Genomic DNA, 15,353 nt, shown 5'->3' with positions numbered 1-15,353 from the left:
GCTCTTTTTACTATTGTTTCAGTTGCATTATTTACAGTTTTACGTAACTTGTTTTTGCCACAATGACTTTTTTTTAGAAGGTAACTGATTATTTGTTGCTATTTTATTCATTTTAAGTATGTACACAGCTAAATTTGGTCTGTTTTTTAATGTCATAATTTTAATTTTAACGTTTTACGCAAGTTTACCATCCTAAAGTTTCAGTCACTATCGCGCACCCTTCTTGCGCACGCTGTCAGTGCCCTCCCTTGCCAGAATCCTTCCTTAGGGCAAGCGTTGTGTACGTGGCACTTGGCACTAGCTGTACATTGGTGAGGAAGTACTAAATAACAACAACCGTTTTGTTCATGTTTTAATCTAATATGGAGGTGAAGTTTTATATTTGATTGAGCCATTCGGCTATGTTTTAACGTATTTCTGAAACAACATGTAATCCAGTAAGTGTGAATAGTTTTTTGTATTCGTAAAATATCTTAGTTGGGGGAGTTGCTTAATACGAGAATCTTTAATTTGGATACTTTCGAGCTAAAGGAAGATTATCCAAGCAACTTCAAATGGAGGTTCTTATATCTCAGAAGAATGTAATGGAAGTTTAAATGACAGTAAACGTACTTACACATTGAACAGGATCGGAAGTGTAACAGTATCCCTGACAGTTAATATTACGAAGATTTTGACTAATTATTTTTCACTGCAGTATTCAGGCACGCACTGAACTTTTATGAAGCTTTACGAACTGTTAGTTCTCGTTTAACCAGCATCAATAGTTGTTAGGTAGTTAAATGGAAATCAAGGAATTATATTACGAATTCGTTGCAAGTGGGCTAGGCCAAGTGAACTAAGTAGACCTCTTAACGTCAATTAGGTTTATTAAATAATTTTACGATACAAACGGTTCAAGTGGCTCTGAGCACTATGACACTTAACATCTGACGTCATCAGTCCCCTAGAACTTAGAACTACTTAAACCTAACTAACCCAAGGACATCACACACATCCATGCAAGAGGCAGGATTCGCCTGAGTCCTGGTTATACTACTATTTGCACCTGTGGCTTAACGACACACGGTCACGGCAGCAACTATACGAGAAATGAAAGTCCTTATCCATTAACTAAATCGTCGCAAGCAGTAGCGCGGTTCCGGATTGAAGCGCCTAGAACCGCTCGGCCACCGCGGCCGGATTTTACGATCCAATTCTGTTATATATTTACTGATCTCTTACAAGCCAGTTGCAACGAATATCGGAATGATATTTTGCCACGCCTTATTCCGATTCTTGGTGAAAGTGTTACCTGTGTGATTCATAGCTGACGTGAACATTGACATCTAAACTCTAATAACGAAGTGCAGCTAATGATATCACTTGAGGTAAGTTATTCAGACTCTTTCGTATTTAAGGAAATGATTATCGTTAAATACTTTCACTATAAAAGTATACGAAAGAGAAAATTGACACCACAGATTATCGTATTATTTGAACTTCAGTCTATGGAGACTTCGCTTGTTTCACAATACTGCAAACTTTTTCCACGAACGTATTTCAACAGTCTACGCTACAATTAGCCATGCCTCTACTCCTTGATAGCGAAAACGGCCTGCTATTGAAGAACCTTATTTAAACAGAAGAAGATTTTACTTTTATGAGTATTATTGCAGGTTCGCCTGAGTCCTGGTTATACTACTATTTGCACCTGTGGCTTAACGACACACGGTCACGGCAGCAACTATACGAGAAATGAAAGTCCTTATCCATTAACTAAATCGTCGCAAGCAGCCTGTAGCTGTTGTCATGAGAGGAAGAACAGCGCATTGCCATGACAGAATAGATTCTAACCTAACATGATCTAACCTCCTCGATCCAGCCAAAAATTGACGAAGGAGATCGTGCACACTGCGACCAAGCTGTTGGCGGATGTCTACGGGCGGCCTGGGGCCGTTGGTCTGCCGACAGTTGTCGATGCCACCGTGAACGAAGCCTAAGAAGCGCGCAGCGAGAAGTTGTGCAAACGATGACGGGAGCACACACTGTTACGCCGGCAGAGGTTCTTATTGTGACTCGGAAAATGTACCATTGACATCATACACTGACGTGACAAAAGTTATGGGATACATGCTAATATTGTGTCGCACCTCCTTTTGCCCGCCCTAGTGTAAGCAACTCGACGTTGCAAGGACTCAGCAAGTCGTTGGAAGTTCCTTGAAGAAATATTGACTCTTGCTGCCTCTATAGCCGTCCATAGCTACGAAAGTGTTGTCGGTGCAGAATTTTATGCACGAACTGACCTCTCGACTATGTCCCATAAATATTTGACGGGATTAATGTCTGACGATGTCGGTGCCCCAATTCATTCCATCGAACGTCCAGGATGTTCTTCAAACCAGTCGCGAGCAACTGTGGATCGATGATATGGAGCATTATCATCCATAAAAACTGCATCGTTGTTTGAGAACATGAAGTCTATGGATGGCCTAAAATTGTCAATGACTGGTTCAGTTGGACCAGAGAACACAGTCCTTTCCAAGATGTTGTAATGTGTGTGAAATCTTATGGGACTTAACTGCTAAGGTCATCAGTCCCTAAGCTTACACACTATTTAACCTAAGTTATCCTAAGGACAAACACACACAGCCATGCCCGAGGGAGGACTCGAACCTCTGCCGGGATCAGCCGCAGTCCATGACTGCAGCGCTTCAGACCGCTCGGCTAATCCCGCGCGCCGGCCGGTGTGGCCGAGCGGTTCTAGGCGCTTCAGTCTGGAATCGCGCGACCGCTACGGTCGCAGGTTCGAATCCTGCCTCGGGCATGGATGTGTGTGATGTCCTTAGGTTAGTTAGGTTTAAGTAGTCCTAATTTCTAGGGGACTGATGACCTCAGATGTTAAGTCCCATAGTGCTCAGAGCCATTTGAACCATAATCCCGCGCGGCAGTCCATTCCATGTAAACACAGCTCACACCATTATGGAGCCACTGTCAACTTGCACAGTTCCTTGTTGGGAACTTGGGTCCTTGGCTTCGTGGGGTCTGCGCCAGACTCGAACCCTGCTGTCAGCCTTACCAACTGATATCGGGAGTCATCTGAGCAGGCCACGGTTTTCCAGTCGTCTAAGGTCCAACAGATATGGTCACGAGCCCAGGAGAGGCGCTGCAAGCGATGTCTTGCTATTAGCAAAGGCACTCGCATCTGTCACCTGCTGCCATAGCCCACTAACGCCAGATTTTGCTTCACTGTCCTAATGGATTAGTTCGTCGAACGTCCCACATTGATTTCTGCTGTTATTTCACCCAGTTTTGCTCGTCTAATAAAACTGAAACTCAAATCAAATGCCGCTGCTCCCGGTCGTTAAGCGAAGGACGTCGTCTCCCTCGTTGTCCGTGGTGAGCAGCAACGCCGAAATTTTGTATCTTTGGCACACCCTTGACATTGTGGATCTCGGAATAGTGAATTCGTATTAATTTCCCTTTTCAGCTGAATCACCTGAGTACAAGTGACAGCTTTGCTTTTGCACTGCCCTTTTATATCCCTAAGCGATACTATCACAGTCTGAAAAAAGCATATCGCTATCCCATCACCTCGGTGCGTATTTCCAATATACTGAATGTATTGTACGGCATGCTTCAGAAACACAGGAGGGCAGTTTGTGTGATTGCAGTACCTAAACAAAAAATAAAAGCCGAACCGAGGCTACCATAAAAGACTGTGATTGAGTTACACGCTGTTAGCTTGATAGGGGTGACTCATTTTCTTGTCTGGTGCGTTTATAAAAATTGTCCCTGACAAGTTTTGTTTGCGTCATTTGCACCCATCTTAGACCCGCAGACGTACAGCGCTGGCACGCGGCCAGTAGAGGAAAAGGCAGCGGCGAAACCGGGTGTCCCTTGGTGGCCAGTGTCCTCGGCGGGGCTCTTCCTTTCGCCTCTCGCATGCGTAATGCCACCGCGTTGCGCAACCACCTGCTGACCGGTCGGCCACTTTCACCGCCGGTGCGTGGCCCGCTGTTCGCTACCCGCTGCCCGGAATTAGCTTGTTTACTACTGGGCTCGCCCATCTCCGCGAGCGAACCCCACTGGGTCACAACAAGTGGGGGAAATCTGCCCGTCGGGCGTTGCCCTGGATGTCTGGCGGCGAGTAAGTGCCGTTCGACTCTTCGTTAGCCAACTTTCGATTCGTGACTGCCGAAGAAGGACGCGAGGGGAGAGGTAAGAGGCGGCAGGTCACACTCAGGCCGAAGAGGCGCCTTCCTCTCACTTTCCTTTCTGCAGGGGTGGAGCTACTGTCCTTTAAATCTCCTTTCCACGCGCGTCGTCACTGGAGGATTTCAAAACACGCAGCTACAGATGTTCTTTTTGTGCTTGTAAGAATGGTTATTAAGTATGTTTCAACAGCAACTAGCACACCGGTAGAACCTACCGAGCACTATTGCTTCTTCACGGGGGTGCGTCATTTGTTATGTTCTTTCCCTACAGCGAGTCACTGCAATATCCAGAAAGAAATTTCACTCTGCAGCAAAGTGTGCGCTATTTGAAACTTCCTGGCAGATCAAAAGTGTGTGCTAGACTGGAGGCCGAAACAGAGATCTTACCCTATCGCGAGCGAGTGCTCCACCAGAGCTACTCAAGTACGATTCAGGACCACTGCTCAGAGCTTTATTTCCACCAATACCTCGACTTCTGCCTTCCAAACTGCACACATTTTCTCCTGCATAATTTGGCTACACCAGAACTTCTGCAAGAAAAGATACAGCGTATTGGAGACATGGCTTAGCCACAGACTGAGGGATTGCGTCCAGAAAGAATTTTCACCTTGCAATGGAGTGTGCGCTGATTTGAAACTTCCTTGCAGATCAAAACTGTATGTCGGACTGGACATTGCAATATCTTTAGAACCTTTACAACTCGCATTACATTGCTTTATTCTTTCCTTTTGTTCCAAAGAGTTTATGTGTAACCAGATGTACGTTGGCTGAAGAGTCGGACTGCTGAAATCATCCGCCATGGAAATTCGTCAGTTAATTTTAATTACTCCTTTCCTGTTTCCTAATGCATAAACTTGCAAGACGAGGCGAAATGAAGAAGGTGAGAGTGTTAATGAGAACAGGTGTGCTTAGGATGCCTTCAAATTTGACTTCTCATGAAGTATGGTATGGAAAATGCAGTAATTAACAGCGCATTAACTGGGACAGATTGAAAACGTTTATTATTCTGCAAGCATAACTGCAGGCAAATACTTGGTAACTAATCTACAAGGTAGAGAACCATCCATTTGAAGCTCCACTTCTCAAAAATATAGAAAAAAATGAGAAACAAAGAAAGAAAAGACCTTGGTGTAACGAAATTGTGAGTAATGAGAGTGTGTTTCTCTAAAGCAAAAATCCCAGCAGCCGACTTAGTATTGTGAAGAAAATCAAGTTAACTGTTGTAAACATATCGCGGTACTGGAATGGTAAGATTTCCAAGACGGCCATCGAAGAAACGTAAGTGGAGTTGATACATCGAGAAGTCATTTGATATGTACAACCTCAGAATCATAGAAATACGTCAGTCTTAAAAAAGAATCGTGACAGTTCTCAAGTAAGAAATTTTAGATTATTATTAACAGTCAAGACATATAGCAATGTTTTGTTGGATCTATATAGCCTGTATATTATATAAGACTCTAGGAAATGTGCACTGCAAGATATTCTTCTGCTCGTATGATTACGATTGATGTGATCAAACTGAGGCGTCATCGACTACGAGGCACATGGCAAACGTTAAACGTTGTAATTGACGTACAGAACAGAGCCGCAAGTAATGTATTATCCGATTTATTTTGATCGTTTTTGCTTGTCGGATGCGAGCATGCTGAAATGTATTGTTGTTGTAGTGGCAAAAAGTTACTAGTTAAAAACACCCTTCAGCATCAACACAAGACAGTACGCAACCCGTTGCTCTGTTCTGCACATTAATCGACAAATTATGTTTTGAACAATTTTAATAACTATTATGGAACAGTGATTAAAATTGTTTGTTTTTAAAATTCAGTCTTAATCACACGACATATGTTACAAGAACACAGGTGACCGGTTTCAGTCATATCACATGACCATCATCTGACCCATAGCATCCTTCAGCTGCTGAGAAGAGTGCTCCACCTACCATCTTCGAAGGATGCCATGGGTCTGATGATGGTCATGTGATATGACCGAAACCGGTCACCTGTGTTCTTGTAACCCATGTCGTGTGATTAAGACCGAATTTTAAAAACAAAAAATTTTAAAATGGAAAAATTTTGAAATTTTAAATGATGTTTTATTCTTACCTTTCTGGTCACTATCATAGATGCTTTCTTCACATTCTGTAATGGATGAAGTAACTGAAGATGCTGGCAAGATCTCTGTCCAGAACGTGAAGAGGAATAGGAGTAAAAAGAAAAAAACAGTGGTTTTACGGTGGCTCATGTATTTTTTATTTTTTCATCTGTTTTCCTATAAAAAGCTTAACATACGTATAAAAAAGATAGAATAAAACGATATGTGGAAAGGGGTGTACTGCGTCGCGTCGTTTGTATTTACAAGATGATGGGGATAACGTGTAATAGTAGTGTTTCTCCGTTGCCGGTCTGGAGAAGGGACCCGTGTTGCTCCGTCGAGCCCGAGGCCTCTGTGCGTGCCGCCGTGCCGCCGAGGGGCCGGGGGCGGGCGCGCCGGCGTCGGCGCCTGCGGGGGCGGCGTCGGCGGCGGACCGGCAGCGTGCCAGGTACAGCGTTGTAACGGCTGCGCGGTGTCTACGGCCGCGCGGCGCGCGCCCCTCAGTAAGGGGCGCCGTACGACGAGGACGGGTAGCTGTAGCCGCCGCCGCCTCCGTGTCCGTACGTCGTCTGCTCGTACTGCGCCACCTGGATCGCCTGCCGGATGCCCTCCAGGTCGATGCCGACGACGCGCTGGCTCACGTAGCCGGGCACTCCGTACGAGGTGGAAGGCACGCCGTACGCCGTGGACACGCCGCCGTGGCCGCCGCCGCCGATGTAGCCGCCGCCGCCGCCGCCGCGCTGCTGTTCTTCGCGCAGCAGGATGGCGCGGATCTTGCCGAGCAGTTCGGCGTCGACGGTGGCGCCCTCGCTGGTGGTGTAGCCGGGGCTCACCGAGATGTAGCCGCCGCCGCCGCCGCCTCCGATGAATCCGCCGCCGCCTCCGCCGATGAAGCCGCCGCCCCCGCTGGGACGGTTGTAGCTGTAGCCGCTCGGCGGCTCGGCCGTGGCGGCTGCCACCATCGCCGCCACCACACACTGCGCACACACAAAACACGACCGGTGAAAACCTCCGCTGGTAAACAAAATGTAGTGTACAGTCTGTCTGTACTACCGCCGCGCCAATAGAACTGGGCAAACAATACTCGTGTTCGAACGGGCCGCAGCGTTCGATACAGTATCGAGCTCGTTCGAACTATCACGTGACATTTGACTCGCGCGGCGCGAGTGCAACGGATACGCAAGAAACTACGAACTAGCCACAACAACAAGCTATGGTTCTGCTTAAAATTTGGCAGTTTCGTGAAACACTAGAGGAAATAGCATTAAATCCTACCACTGACAAACTCATGCTGCGTTTGAGCAAATTTACGAGTTCTCATAGAGTACCGGTATGTATGTATACGTAAGAATTTATAGTGATTTTTAAGAAGACAGATTTGACTGAACGCAGTATAATACTTTATTTGCCTATGAGAGGCGGTAATGATAGGTTGTAAATGAGCACTTCAGTCTCTGTTCACGTATTAGAATAACAGATAAAAACTTTACCAGATTTTAATCAGTATTTACCCGTTCATTTGAAACACTCGAGATAGTTAATCAATTAATAAATGACGAACAAACGAAATGTAATATAGTGACTGTAATTTTTATCTCGAGAAGGAATTACAGCTTGAGACCCGGATTGGAGATCGTACCATCGGGTCTCACTAGACCGCGGGACCAGCGAACACTCGAGAATTGGACAGAATCATGATTATTTATTTATTATTTGTCGTTGTTGCTCATGATCTGCACCCTAGAAGAGTTTTCAGTAGGTGCAAAAGTCATTAGATCGCACGGCGATCAAATGATCGAACAGAACCCGAGAGATTTCCCGAACTGTGGCGATGTTTACCGCTAACACTTGCCTTCTAGTGCTGCACATTCGCTGTTTCCATAGCCTCTCAGACAGAGAACACCTCTTGGCGCGACCATGGCGCGTGCAGGGCGTATGTTGGGGAAAGTGGCCTGTCTTGGAAGAACTCAACCTTCTATACAGGAGGACTAAGAAATATTTTCGCATGTAGTGTCAGAGCATTTAGAGCAAATGATTCCCTGGGTGTGTCTGCCCCTTGTTTCGTCACTGATTTAAAAGGTGCACTGCGGAATGGTCGATATAACGTTGTGAAACAGCCTGCAGACGCCCCTTGTGACGTAGTTGTGTGGAGAGAGCGGGGACTAGCCTCCTTGCTCTTTGTTTGGAAACACTATAGTTCCTTGTCACGCAGTAGATGTGAAGCGCCATACGAGGAACAATAGTATCCCACCCAGTAGTGAAAAAGAGAGGGTGGAGGGCTACAAGACTGGACGCTAGCTCATTACGTAAGTGCGAAACTACAAATTTAGTGGTGCGGTATTAGATACCCAGTCAGTCCTCAGATGTTTTCTGTCATTCTTAGATATGTTCCGTTGTATTAGCGCAAGGCTACATCCGCTGGACGTAGTTACTGGTTAGGACAAGTCACATAATGGCAACCTATTGGATCCTTAGAATTCCCTCAGTGATTTGTTAATGTGAGATATACCGAGATGAAGCGTCGTATACACTTCACATAAAACCGTAGGAAAACTGGCTGAGTAAGTCTGTTCAAACGTTGGAGGAAGGCAATGGTATATCAGTCCAGTAGAACTACGCCAGTAGGAAACTGACGAGTCGAAACCAGCTTTCAGGTCGATGACAGTTTCACCTTTACTAAATCCCTGTGCACGTGTCAGACCTGGCATTGTACTCCTTCCGCGAATGTGGGACTGGCAAAGCCTACCGATATGAGACTGGATATTAAGTCGTGCGACGGAATCGGACTGAATATTACATCCCATCGATACTGAAGTCCTGCTACAGATATGAAACTGGATATTCATAACAGCATTCGGTTCAGACTGGATAAACTTCCGACGTGCCTACAGCTGTACCTCACGGAGATGCTGGGTCTTACATATGTACACGGAGCGAGATACGAGACGAGTTTTCATTTGCAATATAAATAATGTACAAAATATCCACCCAGACGTCAATATGTGAACCAGGTCCTTGCATCAATGATGCTCTTTGGATACGAATCGGCCTGTGAAATGTTTTCTGTTCGCTTGAGGGTGACGGCATAGAGTAATACTTAATAGTCGTTGGTGGAATGCCTAATGCGGCCTCCAAAAATACTGATGTAACTCGAGGAAAATTCTTGGAAATCCTTGGAAACAAACGAGAAGAGCGCGTGCGAGTAATTTTTTTAGCAGACTGGGTACCTGTGCTGCGGCTGTACACGTTAGGAAGGGGAAACAGCATTAGAAATTTTTGTGTTGTCTGCATCGATGTTGCCGTGCGGTTAAAGGCGCTTCAGTCTGGAACCGCGTGACCGCTACGGTCGCAGGTTCGAATCCTGCCTCGGGCATGGATGTGTGTGATGTCCTTAGGTTCGTTAGGTTTAAGTAGTTCTAAATTCTAGGGGACTGATGACCACAGATGTTAAGTCCCATAGTGCTCAGAGCCATTTGAACCATTTTTTTTGCATCGATGTTACTGGAGGTCTAGAACAAGATTAGGGAAGCGAATAGCCCTTGGGTCTGATAGAGCGATATTGTCTTGCAGCCATTTATGATATCATGGACGGCGCTATACCTCTCGAATACGAGACCACTATCTTAACCTCTCTAATGTGTCACTCGATTCGTCTTTCAAATTCCGATCAGTAAGCGAATTACTGCTTTGTACAAACAAACACATCATCGTTCGTGATTTTTATTAACATGTGTATGTGCTACACCAGTTGGTTGTGTCAATTAAGCTGATCTTTGCTTTGCAGAATGGTTGAATCGTACACAAAATTCCCTGCAGTACGCTAACATGTACTCCACTGCCAGTACCAGCATAGGTCACTGAACTTGAACTGATATAGGTAACTGATTCCTAAAACAGAAACCCTGATTCGAGACGATTTCACACATTTGTAATACGGGGTTCTCAAGTCAGATACTCGTTTAAATGATGAACAAGCTACGGCGTTTGTTAGTAGAATAAAGCTGCATCCCTTCAGTTGAGTATCGACAGAAAAGGAGAATGATAGCATAGTTATAACATAGAAGGAACATGGAAAAGATACACAGTCGGGATTCTCACGCCCAGTCTTGCTATCATCTTCCGAGGTAAAACACAATTTTGAATTTACTCGCGACGGATGCAACAACCAATGAAGAACTTATAACCTACAAACACGGCAAACATTTAAGAAAGCGTGATGGGATAGCGCTGTAACTGAAAGCACTCCTCAAACACAGAGATGCAGATGTGCATTCTATTCCGCGGGTTACTTAGTAAAAGCTCAGCTATTATAGATTAAGCGGTTGTTAGACCGAAAGTCGACAGCAGGCGAGAACATATCCACACAAATCAGTAACGCCTGATATTTAACGCAAGGTTACCCATCTAATAAAGTGAAGAGAGTTTTACAATTTTCTGCTGGTCGCAGCGCATATCTTTTGCAGCACAAAAACGATAACAGATCCTCAGCGCTAATGAGACACGCTACTTTCGCTTGTGCCCTCCAAGTGTGGATTCTACTACCGGTACTTTCACTCTACACTATAGCTTCTTCGTGAGTAGCGTGACTGAATGTACACAGAGATGGTTGTTTTTAGTTCCTGCGGAAATGTTTCACGTGGCTGATGTATAATCTCTATATAGTTATATTCTCCAGCTTTCAGATAAATGAACGAAAAGCGCTGTACTCCAAAGACCTGCCAATACAGTGAATGTGATATGCTTGCAGTTTGGCAACCCAAGCTTGTTTTATATTATTAGCAACTGGCTACGGAAACAATGAACTAACGAAATGATAGCAACCACATTTTGTGGTCAGCTACTGTGATCGCTCAAAACCATTAGATCACGCAGATCGAAACATATGTGGACCAGTTTCTTCTGACTCACTTGGTTAAATTTGTGACCTACATCTTTGTTTGCTCCTGCAGACACTGCACTGACCAGGTAATCTTTCAAGCCATTTTAATTTTCGGTGTAGTTTCTTTTTATGATCTAGTACAAGAGGAGCAATTTCTGGACAACTGGCGAAGTTAACTCATCGAACGAAAAGGCACAGTCGTTTAACAATATATACGGATTCCCAAAGGGGGAGGTTCATATTCGCGGCCGACCATCTTGGTTCGTGTTTTAGTTCAACGAAATGCTTGATTGTTTGCATTAGCAAGACCACTGCCGATTTCCTTACCCATCCTTTGCTGTAGATTCGATTGCGACATACATTTTCTTCTGCCTTTCGCTGAGTTACTTAGAAGCATAGTACGTATGTATGAAAGCAGTCTGAGAAACGAGGTTTAAGGCTGTCTTCGTAATTTAAATTGAACTATACGGTATTTTGATACTTTCAATTAACGAAGAATAGATTAAAAAGAATAGGACAAAAATTGAATTGCGATTTGAGTAGACGTAATGAGACACCCTGAAATTTTCGTTTCTTACTTTCTGGAAATGACAGTCTTCTGGCACAAAGTTACGTTTTTCCTTGTGCATTGACAAAAAATGAAATAATACAGTGTGCATCCAATTCTGCGGGCAATAGAATTAAACTTGAAGAAATAAAGAAATTTACCGAGCACAAATACGTACACGAGCTTATTATTACCTAGTTGGCAACGTCTGAATTGCTTTTCTAAACTTTGAACTAAGAATAAATGTACTAGAACCTGCGTAAGAATTTCACTTTTCGTTTATTCTCAGATCTTACAGTTCTATTATGATTATCAACGAACGGCGACACACTTAATATCTATGTCTAGCTTTAAGCCTACTGGAAAGCAACTCAAGTACAAGTAGAGCCCACGTACGAGCTGCCTGAAAAATTGTAGTTGTGCTACAAACTGTATCTCTTACAGGGAACATTCATCTGACAGAATGAACGATAGAGTCTTGAGGTAATGACAGAAAAGTTGATGCTATAAGAACAAAAGTAGAACATTATACAGTTTGGTGACTCAGTTACCGAATGTCCCTCGCACTCCCACATGGAGCAATGCTTAGAGACTGGATCCGAACTTTGGAGGTGCGCGGTTCAAACCTCCGCCCGTCCATTATGGTTTCGGTTTTCGAGGTTTCGCGTAAATTGAAGCTAAACCTACGATGGTTCTTCCAGAACGTGCTGCCACATTTCTGTCCCATCGTTGTCCAGTGTGAGCTCGTGCCCTGTATCTAGTGGTCTCCATGTCGACGGGATGTTAAAAGTGACACCTCCCTTGTTTCACTACGATTTACCGGTCACAACCTATGTTGTTACAGCTTGTCCACTTAAGACTGATCAACAGCAGTCACCGTGACTGCAAATTACCAAAAATGTATACGAGACTGTAGAGTCAACTATACTAACACAATTCCCATGTCGTAAATCTCTCTGAAACTTATCCAATTTGAAAGTCTGTCGTTGCCTTTCCAGTGAGAGACACTTTATGCGTTGGCTGGCTTCTGACGGGTGTCATTTTGATACACAAACTTTGGGGCTGGTAGTCATCAGATTCGTTGAATTTATTTTAGTATCTACTGGGCATCATAGTAGCTAACTGGCCTCACTTAAGCTCTGAACGGGTTAATGTTACTTCTGGGATGATACAACACTAGAATGTATTGATACTCTGAATGCATATTTTTGTGACTGAGTGACAGTCTTATGGAAAATTATGGGGAGCTGGCTGAAGCAAGACCAGATATGAGTTCTGACATGTATTGATCTTCCCTTGGCTTCTGACTGGTGTCATTTACATAGAAACTTTGGGGCTGGTAGTCATCATATTCGTTGAAGTTGTTTTCGTATCTACTGGGCATCATAACAGCTAACTAGGCTCACTTAAGCTCTGGACGGTTTAATGTTACTTCCGGGATGATACAACACTAGAATGTATTGATGCTCTGAATGCATATTTTTGTGACTGAGTGACAGTCTTACGGCAAATTATGGCGAGCTGGCTGAAGCAAGACCAGATATGAGTTCTGACATGTATTGATCTTCCCCAGAATAAAGAACATATAGGCACAGGCATGCTTCTCCAGTAAGAAGTTCTGTGAATGAAAAGGTGACTCTACATGTGGAATTATTACTGTTTTCAAGACGGACACGGCAAAGCAGCAGATAGCTGGACCCTCGCACTGATCTCGGCAAAAATGTAATACGACCGAGTATGACATGAGAGTCCGGCTCTGCGATTGATAATGTCCGCGTCGCCAACATTTTAACCGCGGCCGATTTTGAGAGGCAAAATCGGGAGAACGCGACAAGTTAAATCGCTGCTGTGGTCGGCGTATGCTTACCAGAGCCAAGGCGTTCATCTCGCTTAGGAGCTCCGACTGATGTTGTTGCGAAGCTGCGGGAGCAACTGACGCTTTGGCCAGGTCCGCCGCCAGCATTTATACCCGGGCGCGGGAGCGCACCTGCGTGACGTCACGGCGAAATGTGCATAGCCGCACCGCCGGCGGTGGGCGAGGGGCGCGGTAGGGGGGGGGAAAGGGGGGCTGGGAGAGGATGCCGCGCAGCGCACCCGTGTGTGTGTGTGTGTGTGTGTGTGAGCGTGTGAGTGTGTGCGTGTGAGAAAAAGTGGTACTGGAAAGCGGCGGCAACGGCTGACCCCCTCCCGGCGCGGCGAGATGAGCAGCCGGTGGCGGCGGTAGGGGTCAGCGGGGTGACCAGGAATCGGGGACGAGCCGCGAAGAGCTGCTGGCCGCTGCGGGCCGCTGGGGGCCTCTCTCACGCTGACCGCTGGCTGGCCGCTGCAGCAGGCGCCTTACCGCCCGCTCAACACTCTGCGTTACACGCCAAAGACGCGAAGGGCTGAGCTCAGGCTGTCAAAGAAGAAGGCACAAATCAGTCACGTCACAATATGCATCTACATCAGGGAGGTCTCCAGATACGGCCCTCGTACCAGCGACGTCAGTTTATCCGGTCCGCCGACTTGAATTTGCTTCATAAAACGTATAGAACACGAGACTTATCTGACCCACTGCTGGTATTTCTAGGACCACATTTACCCGTTAAACTTTACATATGAGCTAATTCGTGCATGTTGAACCACTCAGACTCTGGAATTTTTAGAGCGGCAAAACTGTAGGTCTATATCTCTGACGTCGATCTGTTGTAGAATTTCAGAACATGTTTTTTGCTCGCGTATCATGTCATTTCTGGAATCCCAGAATCTACTCCGTAGGAATCAACATGGATTCCGGAAACAGCGATCGTGTCAACCCAACTCGCTTTATTTGTTCATGAGACCCAGAAAATATTAGATACAGGCCCCCAGGTAGATGCCATTTTCCCTTGACTTCAGCCGGCAGGGGGGCCGAGCGGGTCTAGGCGCTACAGTCTGGAGCCGCTGTGGCCGAGCGGTTCTAGGCTCTTCAGTTCGGAACCGCGCTGCTGCTACGGTCGCAGGTTCGAATCCTGCCTCGGGCATGGATGTGTGTGATGTTCTTAGGTTATTTAGGTTTAAGTAGTTCTAAGTTCTAGGGGACTGATGACCTCAGAAGTTAAGTCCCATAGTGCTTATAGCCATTTGAACCTTTTTTTTCTTTGAGAAAGTAGAAGTAAACAACCTGACTACATTATGTACAGAATGGGTTTACTACCCTGAGGTAAAACACTCTAAGAGAAAAAAAAAGCGGAGCTCCACCAAGGAATTACCTGGATGAGACTGAAATTGCTAGATGTGACGTAGATCATTGCAATTTCATAATAACTGGATGATTTATTCAGTAGAAAGAGCTTCACAAATCGAGTAAGTCATTAAATCGTTGGTGCACCTCTGGCCCTTATGCAAGCAGTTACTCGGCTTGGCAATGATTTACAGACTTGTTGGATGTGCTCCTGAGGGATATAGTGTCAAATTCCGTTCAAATGGCGCCTTATATCGGTTATGTATTGGAGGGCCCTATCCGTAATGCTCCAAACGTTCTCAACTGGGGAGAGATTTGGCGACCTTGCTAGCCAAGGTAGGGTTTGCCAAGCACGAAGACAAGCGGAAAGAACTCTGGCCATGTGCAGGTGGGCATTGTTGAAATGTATACCCGGGAGGCATGCCGCGAACCATT

General features: G+C 45.4%; 1 protein-coding gene across 1 annotated transcript; it reads right to left on the bottom strand.

The window, feature by feature from the left end:
- Positions 1-6,424: 6,424 nt before the first annotated feature.
- On the bottom strand, positions 6,425-13,647 carry LOC126095106 (shematrin-like protein 2). Its single transcript, XM_049909815.1, has 2 exons — positions 13,584-13,647; positions 6,425-7,267 (listed from the first exon to the last, which is right to left on the bottom strand). The coding sequence occupies exons 1-2, from the start codon at positions 13,599-13,601 to the stop codon at positions 6,791-6,793; spliced, it is 495 nt and encodes a 164-aa protein (XP_049765772.1). The 5' UTR covers positions 13,602-13,647; the 3' UTR covers positions 6,425-6,790.
- Between the last annotated feature and the right edge of the window lie 1,706 nt (positions 13,648-15,353).

This window comes from Schistocerca cancellata, chromosome 8 (assembly GCF_023864275.1).
Source record: "Schistocerca cancellata isolate TAMUIC-IGC-003103 chromosome 8, iqSchCanc2.1, whole genome shotgun sequence".
Lineage (NCBI taxonomy): Eukaryota > Metazoa > Arthropoda > Insecta > Orthoptera > Acrididae > Schistocerca > Schistocerca cancellata.
This window is presented reverse-complemented; position numbering and strand designations above follow the sequence as displayed.